Raw genomic sequence first — 16,545 nt, forward strand, 5'->3', positions numbered from 1 at the left:
AATGGAGAGTTAGAAACCTAAGCGAAGAGGTATCAGATCCCCTTAATGTAGAGAAATAAATACTGCGAGCAGCATGGAGCTGCTGCTGAAGAGAATATAAAGAAATAAAACCAGAATAATGTACATTTATATTTTTTTTTACTCCTAACCGAGATAAACTGATATATATATATGTATATATATTATGGTGGAGAGTGTAAATTATGACTACATAATGTTTTTACTCAATGTTATTTATATACACAATGTTTCTGGTGCCCCACTGCTACTAATGGTTTGTAGCCAAGCCATGCATGTATGTTGGGTTGTCTTGTGTGATCTTACGAGGTTCAAACTGCGTATTAGTGTATTCTCAATCATCGCCTGCCAGTTTTGAAAGCGGCTGTATTTGATTTATTATTTTTAAAATAGAAAAGGGATTCCTAACATCTGTTTCTTGAATTTGATGTCTAAACTTCAATCCTTTTCCTATTTTTAAAAAAATAATCCAATATGGCCACTTTGAAAACTGACAGGCGACGATTGTGAATACACTGATATGCACTTTGAATCTCGTAACGTCACATAAGACACTCCAACATACATGCGCACCACTAGTAACCGCGCAACATCATTGGAACATGCCACAATTTATGTTCCAATGAGATGACGTGGATAGCACTTGGACATCCGTGGGATATACCAAGGGTGTAACCAAAACGAATATTTGGAGTACCCAGCAAAATCGCATGAAATGTAAACAGAGCGGACATTTGGAGATCGCAAAGATGCCACATTTATGTCGCGTGGAATTTGTACCAGGCATTTTCCTTCTTTTCTAAGCAATAGCCTTTCTTTCTAAACAAGCTGGTCTCAGGAAATTGAGAAATAATTAAGCAAAATATTTGATTTCATCGAATTTTTAATACGATTTTGAGAATCTAAGATGTCGTCACTGAACTGTTATATGCAGATGTTCCTTCCATAATACACTCCAAGCGCAAGTCACCAGTATTGTCACTCCCTTTTTTATTATTTAGATTCTGTGGACCGCAATGGTTCCTCGTGATGAAGACAGAGGGAGACAAAGGCGTCTAAGCAGGTGAAACTTTAGAGAAGGATCTTATCTTTTCTTCCAACTGCTATGTAGCAGCCTGGGCGGCTTGTTTTCTACCCACTATTTGTTCCCAGCAAAGAAGCGGTATATACACACAGTGACGCAAAAATCCGGAGCCCATAGGCCAACTCCGTTACTTTTGCAGATATGAAAACAAGGGAAAATATGAAAGGATATTTTTAAATTCCAGCAACAATTTTGTTTCTGTACTAGTGTACCGCCCAATAAGGAAAATACGTTGCCTTAAGCCATGTTGGACCACACTAATGAGAGAATGTGTGGCCTGAAAATAGCTACACTGAGAAGAATATAAAGGAGACACAATCTAGTATAAACATACGACTTCAATATCCACGCCAGTGCGTAGCAACCACAGGTTTGGAGAAGAGAGCAGATACAAAATACGGCAAATTGAGTCCTGAATTATATCTTTCTTTCCCTTCTCTTTGGTCCAAATAATTTCGAACCACACTTTCTTTCATTCAATGCTGTCCAACAGTGGCAGCGTTGTACTTTTCGTTGCCTTGTTTTCATATTTGAAATAGTAACCAAATTGACCTATGGGCTTTGGGTTTTATCATGTACAGAAAGTATTCTCTACATATTTTGTGTGATGTACAAAGCATACTCGCAAAATATTTTTCTCATATAAGAAAAATATTTTGTCATATGGAGGAAAATATTATCTAAATACTTTCTGTCATGTACAGAAAATATTTTTTGTCACGTATGGAAAATATTTTAAAATTATTTTATACAACTTCTTAAAAATGGATTACAAATCTTCAAAAAACATTTCAGCTAGTCTATCCATTCAATGTAAATATTTAATAAATATATTTATTCTTAACAAATTATTTACTGTTAGTGGTAAGTAATATTAAAATATTCCGTGCGAAACATTAAAAAAATATTTTGTTAACATTGTATAAAATATTTCAAATATATTTTCAGTAATATTTGGAAATCGTATAGAAAACATTTTCTGGAAAACTTTTCTAACGGCGTATAACATATTTCTACAATGTTTTTGAGTGTTTTCAGAGAATATTTTCAGTATTATTTGGAAAAAGTTTTCAACAATATACGGAATATATTTCCTTACCTGAAGTAAGATAAATTTTCTGAGGGAAAATTATGGCAGGTTTTAGAAACGTTTTGAAAATATTTCATTGCTTTGTGGGTTAATACTTGGTTGCTTTTCAGATATTTTTTTCAACGTTACATTACTAAGTTAACTTCGTCACTGTTCATAGAGGTAACAGGATGAATGAGAGTGAATAGTATCATGCAGTAAAGATTCATAATTTACGTATCAGACTCTAGTCCCCCCTTTATTATATAACTATTATTGTTTCCATTTTTAGACATTCCTTGGAAGCAGAAGTACAATGTTAGTGACCTTGCAGAATTGGAATATCTAGCAAGAATTTGGCAAACAACTTGCTAGGACAATATTATTTACTTATTTTTTTTAATTTCTGGCTAATCCGATTTAGTATCTCTTTTTCTCTTGCTGACTTCTACACTATTTTCTATATACTATAGTATGGACTTTACTGTTTTCTGAGGGGTGGAATCTTTTTTGTAATAGAAATTTCCAAATTAAGAAACCATATTTACCTTCAAGTATTTCCGAGATCAAAAATAGTTAGACCGGACACAGTAAGCAGTAGGATTTCCACAATGCCTTTGCCTTTGTGAAAATTATATACTGGGCACAGACTTTCCTTGAAGTATCTAGCATCTATCTTACCTTCTTCTGTGCACTTCTATCTCTTTTCTAACCGTCTGTATTCTGTTCTCTGTGATTTTTAACCTGCGCCCCATTTTGAACTTATAAATTCATGTAAGCATTTAGCATATCTGATTTGAAAGTAAACGTTTCTTTGGGATGTTGCATGATATAATTCTTGGGGTTATTTACGTTTGTTATATAGTCCGGTAGATGATTTAACTTTGCTTTCACCTTCTTCTGAGTGAAATAACATTAAATATTTTAAATACCACTGTAGTGCTCATTATGTACATTTTTGTTTTTGCAATGCCGTGTTATAGAGATGAATTTCCTGTGTAATATATTGGTCCATGAGTTTATTGTTGACTCCCTCTAGTTTATAATTGGTATTGTAAACTGCAAAAATTTTCAATAAATTAATTTACATGGCTGTCTGCTACTCTTAATACGTACTATTTTCGAATTACTAAGGATTAAGAAAGGTGTAAACATGTTTTTGCGGGTCATGCGGTAACTCATCTCGGATGTCGTGTTTTTCGTTGTATGTGATGTAGCTATGCAGCCTTTAAATTATATTAAGCGGGGAAATTAAAAAAAATGTAAAAAACGAGTAAATATATGTATATGGAGTTACAGATATGTAATGAATGTACCTGTTATATTGAGGAGTATATTATAATCCTAAAATACTTTGTCTGATGTTGGTAAAGGGTTTCCTTACTTTCCGCGATCGGTTGCGGTGAAATTTACGTTCTTTGCATTAATTTCGGAAACACGACATATATGAACTGTAGATTTATAATATACCGCCTTGCACTTAAATATGATCCTTGTCCTTAGACTGTAGTCCAACCTATGTGTAACTAACAACTATGTATGAGCTTATTAATTGCATAATGTATGTAGAAGAAGGCACTAGAAATTCATATCAAGCATATCCTTAATTTTGTAATTCTTACCATGTAAATATATCCCTATCTTCTTCGTTACAACAGAATTAAAAAAAAACAATAGCGTTTCATCTTAGTGATTGTGCTAATACTTTGAAAGTGATAAGTAATGTCGCCAATATAATTCCAAGTGTTCTATGACAAGTCCACACTTGGCAACTACCATAATAAAGAACCATATTAACTCGTTGTGCTCCTAAATTATATGAATATGGCTTTATTGTAGAACCTGTAAGTGATACTGATTTTGACTAAATACGCAACAAAATGACGAAACTAACGATTCAGTTTAACTTAATTGGATAATAGAAATTTCGTATCTTGAGAGACGGATACATTGATAACTGTATATACCGAATATGTGTCAGTTCGAAATAAATACGAATCAGGATATGTGTATGTTAAATAAAGAAGATAACGTGCCTGAACAATACGTGAGTGAAATATGAACACTTTAAATAAGCAAGTAACATTATCCAAGTTAACGAAGAAAGGACTCATTTAACAATTTCTCTTATTTAAACTTTCAGCATATAATATACGATTTATTGTTATAAAGTTAAATTTATAAATTTTGTTCTTCACTTCTGAATATCAACAGATATAATTTAACATTCCATATATACTAATATACCTATATATCTATGCACGTGTGTGTACGCATGTATTTAATATCTTTCCTTGTGTTTTTTACAGTTAGTATATGTAATAAATATTTCAAAATTGTAGCTAGGTTATAGATTCCTTCCAAATATGTTTAATATATTTACCTGTACTGATACATTGTCCGATTTGTTTGTGTGTGTCTGAATAAATAATAACTAGTTATGTCAGAGTCAGAGTTGTATAGAGGAACATGTCCCTCATCAGGATCAGTTTAAAATGGATTCTTGGATAATAAAATTTGGATATGAAGTATCTTTTAATATATATTTAAGTTTCTTTACTATATTTAAAAAAATATCCCATAATTCATTTCTATTTTCTTCTTTCTCTACCTTTTTATCTTCTTCTGTATTAACAATAGACTATCGAACATTCCTTTCCTGCAACATTTTCTTCTGGTTTCTCTCTATCGCCAACGTAATAGATTCCTTCAGAATACCTTTCTAAACCTTTTTCTTCCTTCTATGCTCCTTCTTTTCTCTCTCCCTCCTCTACCTTCCTCTTGACTTTAATGTATATATTTCTCAATCTCTTCCTATTTTAAGATAGAACTTAAACTAAATTGAGACTGGGGGATGTCGCTGTAGACGCGGTCAATAAATTCGACTAGATTTCTCTCAGAAGTCCAATATTAAATATCCAGTAAGGAAATATACACAGAACAGCGAAATAAAAATTGTTTTAATTTGTTTACCGATTTGACATATTGAAGATCAAGTTAGCGACAACATGAATTGTAGGAAGTCCATGTCCCATAATATCCTATTGTGGCATCCATTGGTCTAAAGATTTTTCACATGCAATTCGAGCATGAATTTCATTAATAGGTTCTACTTGGATTTCAGGTGAAATTTGTTATTGAAATTTATTATTTATTATTGCCGAAAATCGATTACATACCTAACACCTTCTGATATTTTTTAAACAATGTATCAAGTTACGATAACTGGCTGGACTTTCTTCGACAATACTTAAATCTATCCATTTTCATATTTCACCTTCAAATGCCGTTCGCATCAACTGCGATATTAGATATATCTTTCCAATAACTGGCTCCTGATCCATTAACTCAAATTTGTACGGTTTACACCGAATAGGCTTTCGCAAAATAGAAATTTATATTTAACAAATAACTGTAACAATTTGTACAGTTGTTATATTGTATTGTCAACTAAATCGTGAAGACCTCGAATATAATTGTTCAGTTTTTTCTCGGAAATTTCACTATAATCATTAATTTTTGATAAGATAGAATTGTGTTCACCCAACGGATTATTTTTCCTTTCTAAAGAGGATAATTTTTGTTCGCCCAAAGTTTTCTGATATTCACGTTTCAAATGTACCAGTAACATTTTCGGACACAAAACTCTAATGCTATTTTTTTTTCTATTTATGGGATTTCAATGTTAATTGTTTGTTTTTAGTATCTACTATTGCATTAAATTTAGTAAAGAAAGGGGTATCCGAGTAATAGATTGGCTTTCAAATCTTTTACTACGAACACGGGAACATTAAATAAATTTTATTGTATATAAAGAGTCAATTCTATTGATCCTTTTACTACAAAGCTTTTTTACCCTCAAATGTGCTCAATTGCACTTTTGTTACCGGTTTCAAATTAGCCAAAGGTTACTGATTCTAAAAAGCTAACCATATATTATAATTTAGGAGGTTTAATTTCGCGTCCATACCTAAAGACAATTGAAATACATCCTCCCTTATATCACAGTTGACTACTGGTGATGGGAAAACTTCCACGTTTACTTTATCTTAATTGCCACTATCCTTCAATACAAAACTCGCAATAAACATTAAAGGCTGTGATTCAGATTTCAGATCTTTTATATCTAAATTGGGTTCTTGTGGGGAGAGAAGTCTCAGCAAGCAGACTCCATCCTCCTCTTAGGGCGGCTGCACACTATGCTGTCCCATCTAGGAAGACTTCCAGCCGACGAGCAATGCAAACTTGCAGAATTCAAACCAACCGTAGGATATAGAGAATTTTATGCCAAATTTACTGCGGTAATTATAGGAACTGACAACGATGGATTAAACATAGTTACCGTCGGAAACTGACTAAAAGGTGGTTTAAACACATAGATATTAATAGGTAAGTACGGTGGAGGAATCGTACTGTAATCTATTACATATCCTGGAGTCGATCCACCACTGGAGCCAGGATTTTGGTTTTGGCGAGGATTACTGATCTACCATTCGAGTTCCAGTTTCTACAACTTGAAATATTAGACCAATACATTCTATTTGGTCTAAAATTTCCATTATTACTATTATAAAACTACCTCTCCCATACATTATATTTACTACTACGGGTTTTGTTTGTACTGTATTATCCGTTTTCATTTTCTTTACTCGTTTGCCTAATTGTAGGTTTTTCAACGAGGACTTAAAATAATTTAAGTTCTGCCTTTCAATATTTAAAGGGTGACCTTCCATATGGTCTAATCTTAAAGTTATTTCCAGTATTAAAACATATCCTAATAAAAAATGTGATACATGTCCTAATAAAAGCACGGTGTGGTTGTAGGGTTAAGTATGTGTAGTTTCTCGGAAGATTAGCTTCTTCTACAAGCTCGGATACGTTCTCACACATTCTACTAAAATATTCTTCAGAAATAAGAAAGCGAAAATGAAACAATAAGGGCCATTCCATCGTCACGGGCTGGACAATTACACTACATTTTTGATGCTTTAATGTTGTATATTTCTAAAAGTACAACATAAATTCTGCTAATTGTATGATATATGAGCAGTAGAGACTTAGAAGTATATGTAGCTGATTTTCAATATGTTTTCAGTATTTTCTTCTGTTTAGAGTAGAAAATATTAATCCCTATACGTCTGTCACGAACGGGGACAAAAAAGAGAAATGACTTTTGACACACCAAATAAATGTTACAAAACTCTGTGAATTCTTAGTTCAAAATGTTTTTATTTAATCGGAAATGTATAAATGATAAATTTTTTTAACAAACTTCACATAAGAGAAATTTGCCAAATATTTATATTAATAAATAAACTAAACTTCTACTGTGTCACGGGCAGGACACATGGTTGTCACGGGCAGGACACCGTGTGAATCAAGACACAAAATCTCAATAAGAATGATTTCAAAAATGAAATAAAATCGAAAATAAGCCAATTTCTGCTGTCCTGCTATAGCATTGTACACAAATAATTCTATTTACTTTACTTGAGGCTCGCATTTATCATATAAAAATAATATGTCGTACACTTATTTCTCCCCACCTACACCTTAGGAAATGGTTCTATTTGCCCATTTACACTCACCTTGTTGGGAAATTCGTACAAAACACTGTCTAACAGTATATAAAATATGTGCTGGTATCCAGTGCCCGTGCCCCCCGGTCAAGAGTATACGACACGTCGCGACGGCGCCCCCGTAAATATGAATGAGATCGACAGACCAGCCGCAAAGCGTCACCATGCTTGGTGCGACGCGTAAGAACATTTTCAAAAATAAACCCTGCTTTTCCTTGATTCTGAGCACTTTTTAATACTTTTTTCCTTCCATTTTATATATATCTTTTATTTTTTCCTCCTAAATTTTGCGCCTACTTACTTTGACGCCCGGGTCCGTCACTCCGCTGTCCCCTTTCCACCACGGCACGGCATTGCTGGTATCACAGGTATTATTTGATCGAAATGCACGTAAGACACATCTCCAACAGTCTTGAAAATTTTACCGCAATTGCTTACGGTCTTCATACGAATTTCCTTGACTTCTTCGTCCTCTTCCACTGGGCTTTGTGCGAAAGTACCATGTTTATGTTTTCTTTTTCTGTCCACTAGTTAAAAATTTCACCAACAAAAATGTTCCTTGTGTTATATTTTCAACAGCTGGTCTAACACAAGCCCAGTGGAAGAGGACGACGACTTCATCAGTCGTCTATCAGGATAGCTTCATGGCATTCGGAATCATCATTTTCAGAATCTGAATAAAAGTCTGCTAGAAATTTAAAGATTTTACACGGATGAAGTTCTGATTTAAAAGTTCGACAACCTACCAAATTTTCGCTGTTAAATTGCAGGGAAAAACTGTTTTGATTGGAGAAATTCAATTGACAAGAGCATTTTCCCGTCTTTTATTCAAAGGGTCTTTTTTTTTTTTTTCAATTTCTGATGATGATAGTGGTAAAACAGATATATTTTGAAACGAAGAGCTTAAAGCTGCTACGAAATCAGCAGCACATTCTACAATTACTTTCTTTTGTTTCACTAAGTTCCATACTGGCCTTTCTGTACGTACTACAATCCCGCCCAGTGCTCCCTTGAAACGAACAGAGAGGTGACGCTAATGATAATATTTATATGACATTTATTTTAAGGTAAAACATCATACTGACAGTAATAGATAATCCTCTATTTAAGTAAATAATGTTCATGCTTAGAAAACTTTATTTTAGTACGCATGGAATCATTTTCTATCATGAATAAGCAATCTACACAAACTATCCCGCCAGTGGCATGCCCACTGTCACGGGCAGGAGAAGTTTTCAAATTGAAATAAATCGAAATATATTATTAGCGAAATTATTTAATCGAAGATTTGGTAAATGTGAAGTACACGTGCAAATTGTTACTTCTGCTAAGTACGAACCACATTCTCAAATTTAGTAATTCAGAAGAATAACTTTTGGTGGTTTTCTGTCACGGGCAGGACACTCAAGTTGACGTTTATATCTTTAATGATATTATAAACAATTTTTATTCTGTAAACATTTTTTCAACTGCAGCTTGTAGCAAAAAGAAGCATCTTGAGTAGCTCGAAGTTACTTCAGCCAAACATGCACAATATACCGTAAAATGTTGCCGATAACAATAATAATAAAAAAAAATCCTCGCAGCTGACATGTTACAAATTCACAACTTAGGTTTAAAATTTTACGTGAATTCTAAGTATAAATAAGTTTTTCTTTGTGAAAAAGTAAATTTCGTTCCATTTACTTCATATATACGTAAAAATTCATTGGTTTTGACAGTTTTCGAAAATATTGGTTCAGGTTCACTTTCGCGTGGAATGGCCCATAAATATATTATACAAATACGAAAAAATCGCCCTCGACCAGATATATCTATGTCGTAGCACATGGGTCCAGAGAAAAAACAAAACATAATCGTTTTGTGATTCATGATTCAGCCAAGGATTCTTATTCATGACGTCGGTATATACTTGTCCAATAAGATTATAGGATACCAATCTCATATGCTGAAACGTTTGGGATCCGCAAATATGCTGCCGAGAGAGTGTTGTGGCTAAGGAAATAAGCAACTTCAGAAGAAGAAGATTGGAAATATAAAGTTGCTTTTGTGAACATTCTTGTAAATCATTTCATTAACATTGGCAACATAAAATACTAGGAATGCAATCGATATACCCGATTGCAATGAAATGAGCTGAGCGAGCTTATACTACGTAATCAGGAAGCGTTTTTCGGTGATTATTCCTCGATGGTACATCGGATTTTTGATTTCGACCTATGTTGTTACTCAGCACGACATACTCTATCAGCGTGCTAAGTTTGGTTGAGATCGGCCAAACGGTCTAGGAGGAAGCGTTTTTCGGTGATTATTCCTCGATGGTACATCGGATTTTTGATTTCGAACTATGTTGTCACTCAGCACGACATACTCTATCAGCGTGCTAAGTTTGGTTGAGATCGGCCAAACGGTCTAGGAGGAGTTCGCGGACAACCAAACGGCTAACCCGAGTATAAGAGTTTCGCTTCGCTCAGCTCAATAAGGGAAGTATAAGAACAGTGTTAAATTCTTATTACATTTAAATTCACATTGGGTGGTGAGACGTCTGTTAAGTTTGAATTGATGTGCAAAGAAGAATTTGCCTTTGACTTACCTCAGGAAGATCCACTCGAAGGGAAAGAGTGGACATACGAACTGATGACTGACAACAAAGAGTTAATATTACCTACAACGGAAGGAAAGGAAACAATGGACAAGGATACAACTATGTGTTCTTTGGATGTGAAACTACACGTTGATAGGGTGAAATTAGAATTAGCAGTAGAAGATGATTCTGCATTTGAAAATATAGAAATGCTAAGAAAAATAGTGGTTCAGGAGACTTGCGTGTCGTACTTTAATGACTCCCAACAATTAACAACAAAAAGTTTAAATTCAGTTCGGCCGGAAAGGTAATGTTCAATTTTACATATACCGTACTAACTTGCTCAGATTGCTAATACGGTTAAATGCGTTCGGAAACTTCGTTGGTTAAAAGCAATACTTCACGAGAAATATTTAGATATGGGCGATATCTCGAACGTAAGTTAGTTACCTACAATTTGGAAATTGCATGGCGCACATAGACTAGCTGTATACCATTTAAAAATAATAATAAGATCGATACCACTCATACAAATCATATGTAGTTCATACTTTGATAAAATAATTATTTCAGTATTATTGATTACAGATTTCTCACTAATTGTTGAACATATTTAAAATATTGGTGCTCGACGATATTGTTTTATTTATAGAGAGACTTATGTAAAATAAATCGTGAGAATGGTAATTATCCTAAAATTTTCCAAATTTAAACATGGAATTTATTATATTAGAACAAAAACTATGGGCGTTTGTGTTTTTATTTAGGATTTAGCTCAAATGGGTCTAGCCTCATTTTTCAGGAGGGCTTCGAAAGATATAAGCAAAATACAAGATAAACAATATTTTAACCAGTGTGCGAATTAGATAATCTATATTGGGGGGGATAAAATTAGGCCAAAGGACATAGTCTGAAGGTTCAAATTTCAAAATGAGACAATAAATGCCTTATATATATATATATATATATATATATATATATATATATATATATATATATATATGTGTGTGTGTGTGTGTGTGTGTGTGTGTGTGTGACATCTGTAGTAAATAAGAGATTTATTAATTTAATAAATCTACCGACAATAACTATGACATATATATTGTCTGACATACACACACCCCACTAAACCTTTCTGAACGTGTTTTAATGTTGTACTCACTCTTGTCCCCGTAGCTCTCTAAGGTTTATTTAGTTAATAATTCGGCTCGAGCGATAGCCATGATCACAAGCATATGTTAATTTTTCCACTCATATTGAAAGCTTACAGTTTGCATTAATACATACAGGTTGCGTAGAGAAACCTACTTCAGTCTTGTGAAAACCACTAAAATTATCAGTTAAACCGGACATTTTTCTTAAAAAAAAAAAAGAAAATCTATTAGCCTACCAAATAAGAAATGGATTGTTGCTGGTCCCGATTTCTCACATCAAGGTCAAATCGAAGGCCAAATATTTAAAATCTCTCAATTCAAATTTCGAGCTTGTGCTTCTACTTCCCGCTAAAGCTGTGCTCATCACGACTTTTTTTCTCCAAATATCGATTCCGTGATGGGCACAGAAAGTCAACACTTAAAAATTACTTTACTGTTAGGTTGAAGATGAGTTGATTCACTATGGGCTACGTTATTCAAATAAAGTAAAATATTACACTGAAGTTTTTCAGACAACATTAATTGCGTGGACAGCAAACTGTACAGCGAAAAGATGGAAAAATGAAGGGTTAACTTTAAAAAAACCCGCTCCAGTTGAAATGCTTATACAGACACGGACAATGACACGGAGAACCAGCCGTATTAACAAATGCTGAAACAACTCTTGAATTATTCGCTTATTCACCTAAAAATCACCTTCATTAACATGTCTGCTCACTAGGAGCGTATCCCCCAGCGTGTACGTTAACATATACTTACGAGAGAATACCTATATCTCAGATTTTGAGTACAGTTTCAAAAGTTCATTTCCGTAAACTGTAAAAGCAGTCATTACTATGCTAATTTTCACAAATTAAATGCAACTTTTGAGTTGCATACACACAACCTACTAGGGAATGAAGACCATGTGCTAACAAAGAGTACACTGGAAAATGAAATAACATGTTATAACAAAAATTAAAATAAGATGATAATCGATACAAATATAGAGGATGAATATGATATATCCGAACTTCGCCAAGTATGGTAGAAGAAGCTATTTGTTTACTTCCTCTTGGCCAACCGCTAAGAACATTTATAAATCTATATGTGGCTTTGTTATACGCAATTAGTACATTCAAATTCACAAACGATGACGAACTGAAGGGTACGAAGGTACAGTTGCAAGTAACAACCGTAGTCATAATAATATAGTTCTACTAAACAACATTGAAAATAGTGGGTAATTAGGTGGTAGGCCTAAGTAGAAATGACCAAAACTGAACAGTTTACATCGATCATTTCGAAATACAGCTAGAAGATTAAATTTACAAGAAATAACAAAAATCAGTGAAATTTGGCATTATACTAAGCATAGTTTGAGGGGGAAAGCGAGCATCCCCGGTGGGGATACTTCAGCAGACTTCTTTGGGGGGGAACAAAATGCGATAGAGGGGGAAAATTCCCCTCCTCCCCCCGGTAATTCGCACCCTGATTTTAACCAACAAATGGATGTTGATTAATTGTAGAGGTCCATATATTAATTCATTTCAGAGCTGCACTTATTTCTTTCAAGGAAGTCGACTTTTTACATTCCCAGAGATCATTTCTTGAGCATGAACCTCCATTTCTCAATATAGGATCACTTTAGGGAATTAGTGAACGTACATTATATATGAATTATTGTAAAAACAACGCTAACCCGCATGTGCTAGATGGCCGACAAAAATAAGATTGCTATGCAGATTACGTCATTACGCAGAATGTGCGTAACCGAGGATAGCGCAAAATTCTGTATTTAGGGTAACTTATGACTTACATGTTGAATGTGTTCTTGTACGTTCCTAAGTATTTTATAGGTAACATCCTGAAATATTTTCTTTGGTTGTATAATTGTGTTCTAAAGTAACAATATATTAGGAGCGTAACTTCCCAATTATATGGATTCCTTCATTTCCAAACATTTTTCCAGATCCGTGTTAAGATTTGCCACCTTGAGTTTTGATGCGTCATTTCGCTTACAGTGGTTACTAGGTACCGTAACAAGGGGTTACTTTGCACATCGGGCATTACTTCCCACAAAATATGAGAAGAGTTTCACAGTCCTCTGTCGGTAGAACGATGAACTGTAAACATGAAGGTTCAACTACCCTGTAAGACAGAACATGTGACTGTATTTTGGCGATAATGTTGGGGACGAGCATCAGTTCTAATTACCGGGAGGGTTTGTTGTTGTACTTGTATGAAAATCAGTCATGTAAAGAGCGCTAAATTTTACAAGAATTTCCGTCAATGGTAAGTCAGTTTCGTAGAATTTTAGTGTGTATAATGGAACTTTGATGTTATTGTTGAAATTGAAATGTGAAACGTGTCATAGGTGGGGTTACTTTGCACAACATACAAAAATTATGTTGAATAGATGTTTCTATGCAATGTTTCCCTTCAGTATTTAAACATTTTACTTTCTACAAAAAACTGCATTTTATTAAGATTGGTATTAGAATGATGGTACCGGTATCTGTACTTAGTTTGAGTTATCGATATTTGTAAAGAAAATTATGTAATTTCTGGTACCGATTCAGGAACCACATTCTAATAATTTAGCATATGTCCCACAAAAGTGCCAACTGACGAACAGAAAAAATGATCCTCATGAACTGATTTGATTTGGTTATTCCTTTTGTCCAAGATTATCATTCGAACCGTAATCAGTGGAAGATTTACGGGGTTTGTAACTTTGAGGCTGAAGCCCATCCAAAATTGCACGATTTCTTTTTTCTTTTTTTTTTAAAGGTGAGTACTTAATTAGACTCAAACAGTGACTTTAATCGGTTCACTAACTTGCTTGAACTGTTTCCGCCTGAGTCACTTGTTGGAATTGTTCGTGCCTTTTGTGTGACGTCCTCTTTGAAAAATTGGTGGTAGTTCATATTTTTCTCACTAGGTGTCTCTGGACAGTCATATGGTAGTTTTTTAATGTGATGTCACATGTTCTGTCTGCTTGTATGTGTGGAACGCAGTGAGTGAATAATTGAATTTTCGTTTCATGGCGACGATCGAGTTAGCAAGTGCGATTAAAAAACCGTAACATGAATTTAATACAATGAATTTGAACTTGTCGTTTTTAAATAAGTATGCATTAGATTCAAATATTAACTCGTATCGCTTTGCAGCATTGTGTGGTTTATTTCAGTTAGAGAAAGCCTGTCATGGTTATGCTCGAAGGCTGAAGATATTTCCGACGTATGTTGAAAGAGGGCGTTTATTGGTTAGTCTTGTTTGTAATAATAAAAAGTTGGTAATAGTTTACATCAGAACCTCCTTGTGTTCCGTGCCCGAGGATACTTCTTACTGTTGCACTACGTAGGGAAATGATGTTATTTCATGTTGAAGTGGTAATAGAACACAGAGGAAACCCAGATCATGTTGTATTCACACTCCAGTATAAAGTGTGAATACAGTCTGATCCGAGTTTTTCTGTGTTCTATTACCACTTCAACATGAAATACCATCAATTTTCTACGTAGTGCAACAGTAAGAAGTATCCATGTGCACAAAACATGCGATAATCCCCCCCCGCACACACATGTAGCATAGATAAAGTACAAGGGCACTACACATGCAGATATAGAGTACAAGGGCACTACACATGCAGATTTAGAGTACAAGGGCTATAGATAAAGTACAAGGGCACTACACATGCAGATATAGAGTACAAGGGCTATAGATAAAGTACAAGGCCACTACACATGCAGATATAGAGTACAAGGGCCAAAAATAACAAAGCATTAATTTCGACTCACCATTAAATAGTGGAGGGATATATTCGGGCTACTTCCAGGAGAAAGTTGTGAAACCGCGTTTCTAGGGGATACTTTTTCCTGAAGAGAAAGGAGGCCAGTGTCCGACGAAATGGTGTGTTTTGTTTCAATATCTCGGAATGCTGTCCTTCGCGTCTCGCCACAACCAGTAACGGGATGTACGAAATTCAGGTTATGATTCACACTGAAGTGCTGAAATCCCACCTCAGACAACCTATCATATGACTTCCAGCAGTCGCTATGAATGATTGTACCAGGTTTCACCCACTGCTGAAGAACACTCAACAACTCTTCAGCACTTCTGTTCTTCACGACACACACGAATACATTGCCTGAACCAACATCATAACCTTTAAAAACCCAGGTGCTATCGATCACACGACCGCAGTGATTTTTCCGTCTCCCGAGCTTGGATTCATCTATCTGAACTGTTATTCCTGGACCCCCAAGTTTAGTAGAAGAATCCATAGCCCAGCACACGCAAACCTCACGGCAGAAACTAAACCAATCGACACATGTTTTTCTGCTGATCTTCAGATTCATAATAGCATTACTGACGTTTGGACGACTATTCAAACACCAGTAACCCATAAGGCGCATCACCGTTAAAAAATGGAGTTTAGCTCTAGAAAAGAACGTTCCATTGAAAAGGAGGAGGAAAAACTGTACCTCGTCTTCCTCCTCGAATTTCCAATGAAACGTGTTTTCCGACAGCGAAACACGTTCCTTTCCCTACAAAAAAACAGCATCACTACCACATGTAGAACATAACTTACCCACTGGCAGTAACCCGTGTTCCTGTAGTTCACGAACTGCTTCCTCACTATTCTTCTTTATCGTTATCTCTACTACTTCATATTCCGTTAACGAGCAATTATCGCAGCATGGCATAATTATCACAATCCCTCCAGCCATCTTGATCAGTCCTTTCTCGTACCCTACTGCCACCTACCGGAAGAAAAGGTACCGCTGCTTACGTCAAGACATTTGCACATCAGCAGTCGTGAAGGTAAACACGACTGAGGAAGAACAACAAAGTGTAAGACAACTACGTTCTTTTTTATTTTCGTATCAGTCGGTAAGTAAATGAAAGTTGCTTTGTTACCCCCTTTTTAAGTTCGTAGATACTCAATGCATAATCCCTAAAAGTATGAGCGTCTAGCTCCTTCGGGAACTGATGCAGCTTTACGTATATTATAACCAAAAGTTTGCTCGCTATAATAAATCGACGCCTTTGCGGAAAGGAATATTTTTCAG

At 34.9% G+C, this 16,545-nt stretch overlaps 1 protein-coding gene across 2 annotated transcripts in view; it reads left to right on the plus strand.

The window, feature by feature from the left end:
* LOC145690881 (uncharacterized) overlaps nt 1-16,545 on the plus strand; it is a 93,051-nt gene that overhangs the window by 47,313 nt on the left and 29,193 nt on the right. Inside the window, exon 1 of one of the 2 annotated variants that reach the window (XM_081766284.1) lies at nt 9,733-10,641. The exons of the other annotated variant lie outside the window; for it this stretch is intronic. Coding sequence (XP_081622410.1) covers nt 10,313-10,641 — 329 coding nt within the window. The 5' untranslated portion in view covers nt 9,733-10,312. Of the gene's footprint in view, nt 1-9,732; nt 10,642-16,545 lie in introns of those variants that run through there. 2 annotated transcript variants of the gene reach the window in all.

The sequence above is a fragment of the Thermobia domestica genome, chromosome 7, assembly GCF_964235325.1.
Source record: "Thermobia domestica chromosome 7, izTheDome1.hap1.1, whole genome shotgun sequence".
Taxonomy (NCBI): domain Eukaryota; kingdom Metazoa; phylum Arthropoda; class Insecta; order Zygentoma; family Lepismatidae; genus Thermobia; species Thermobia domestica.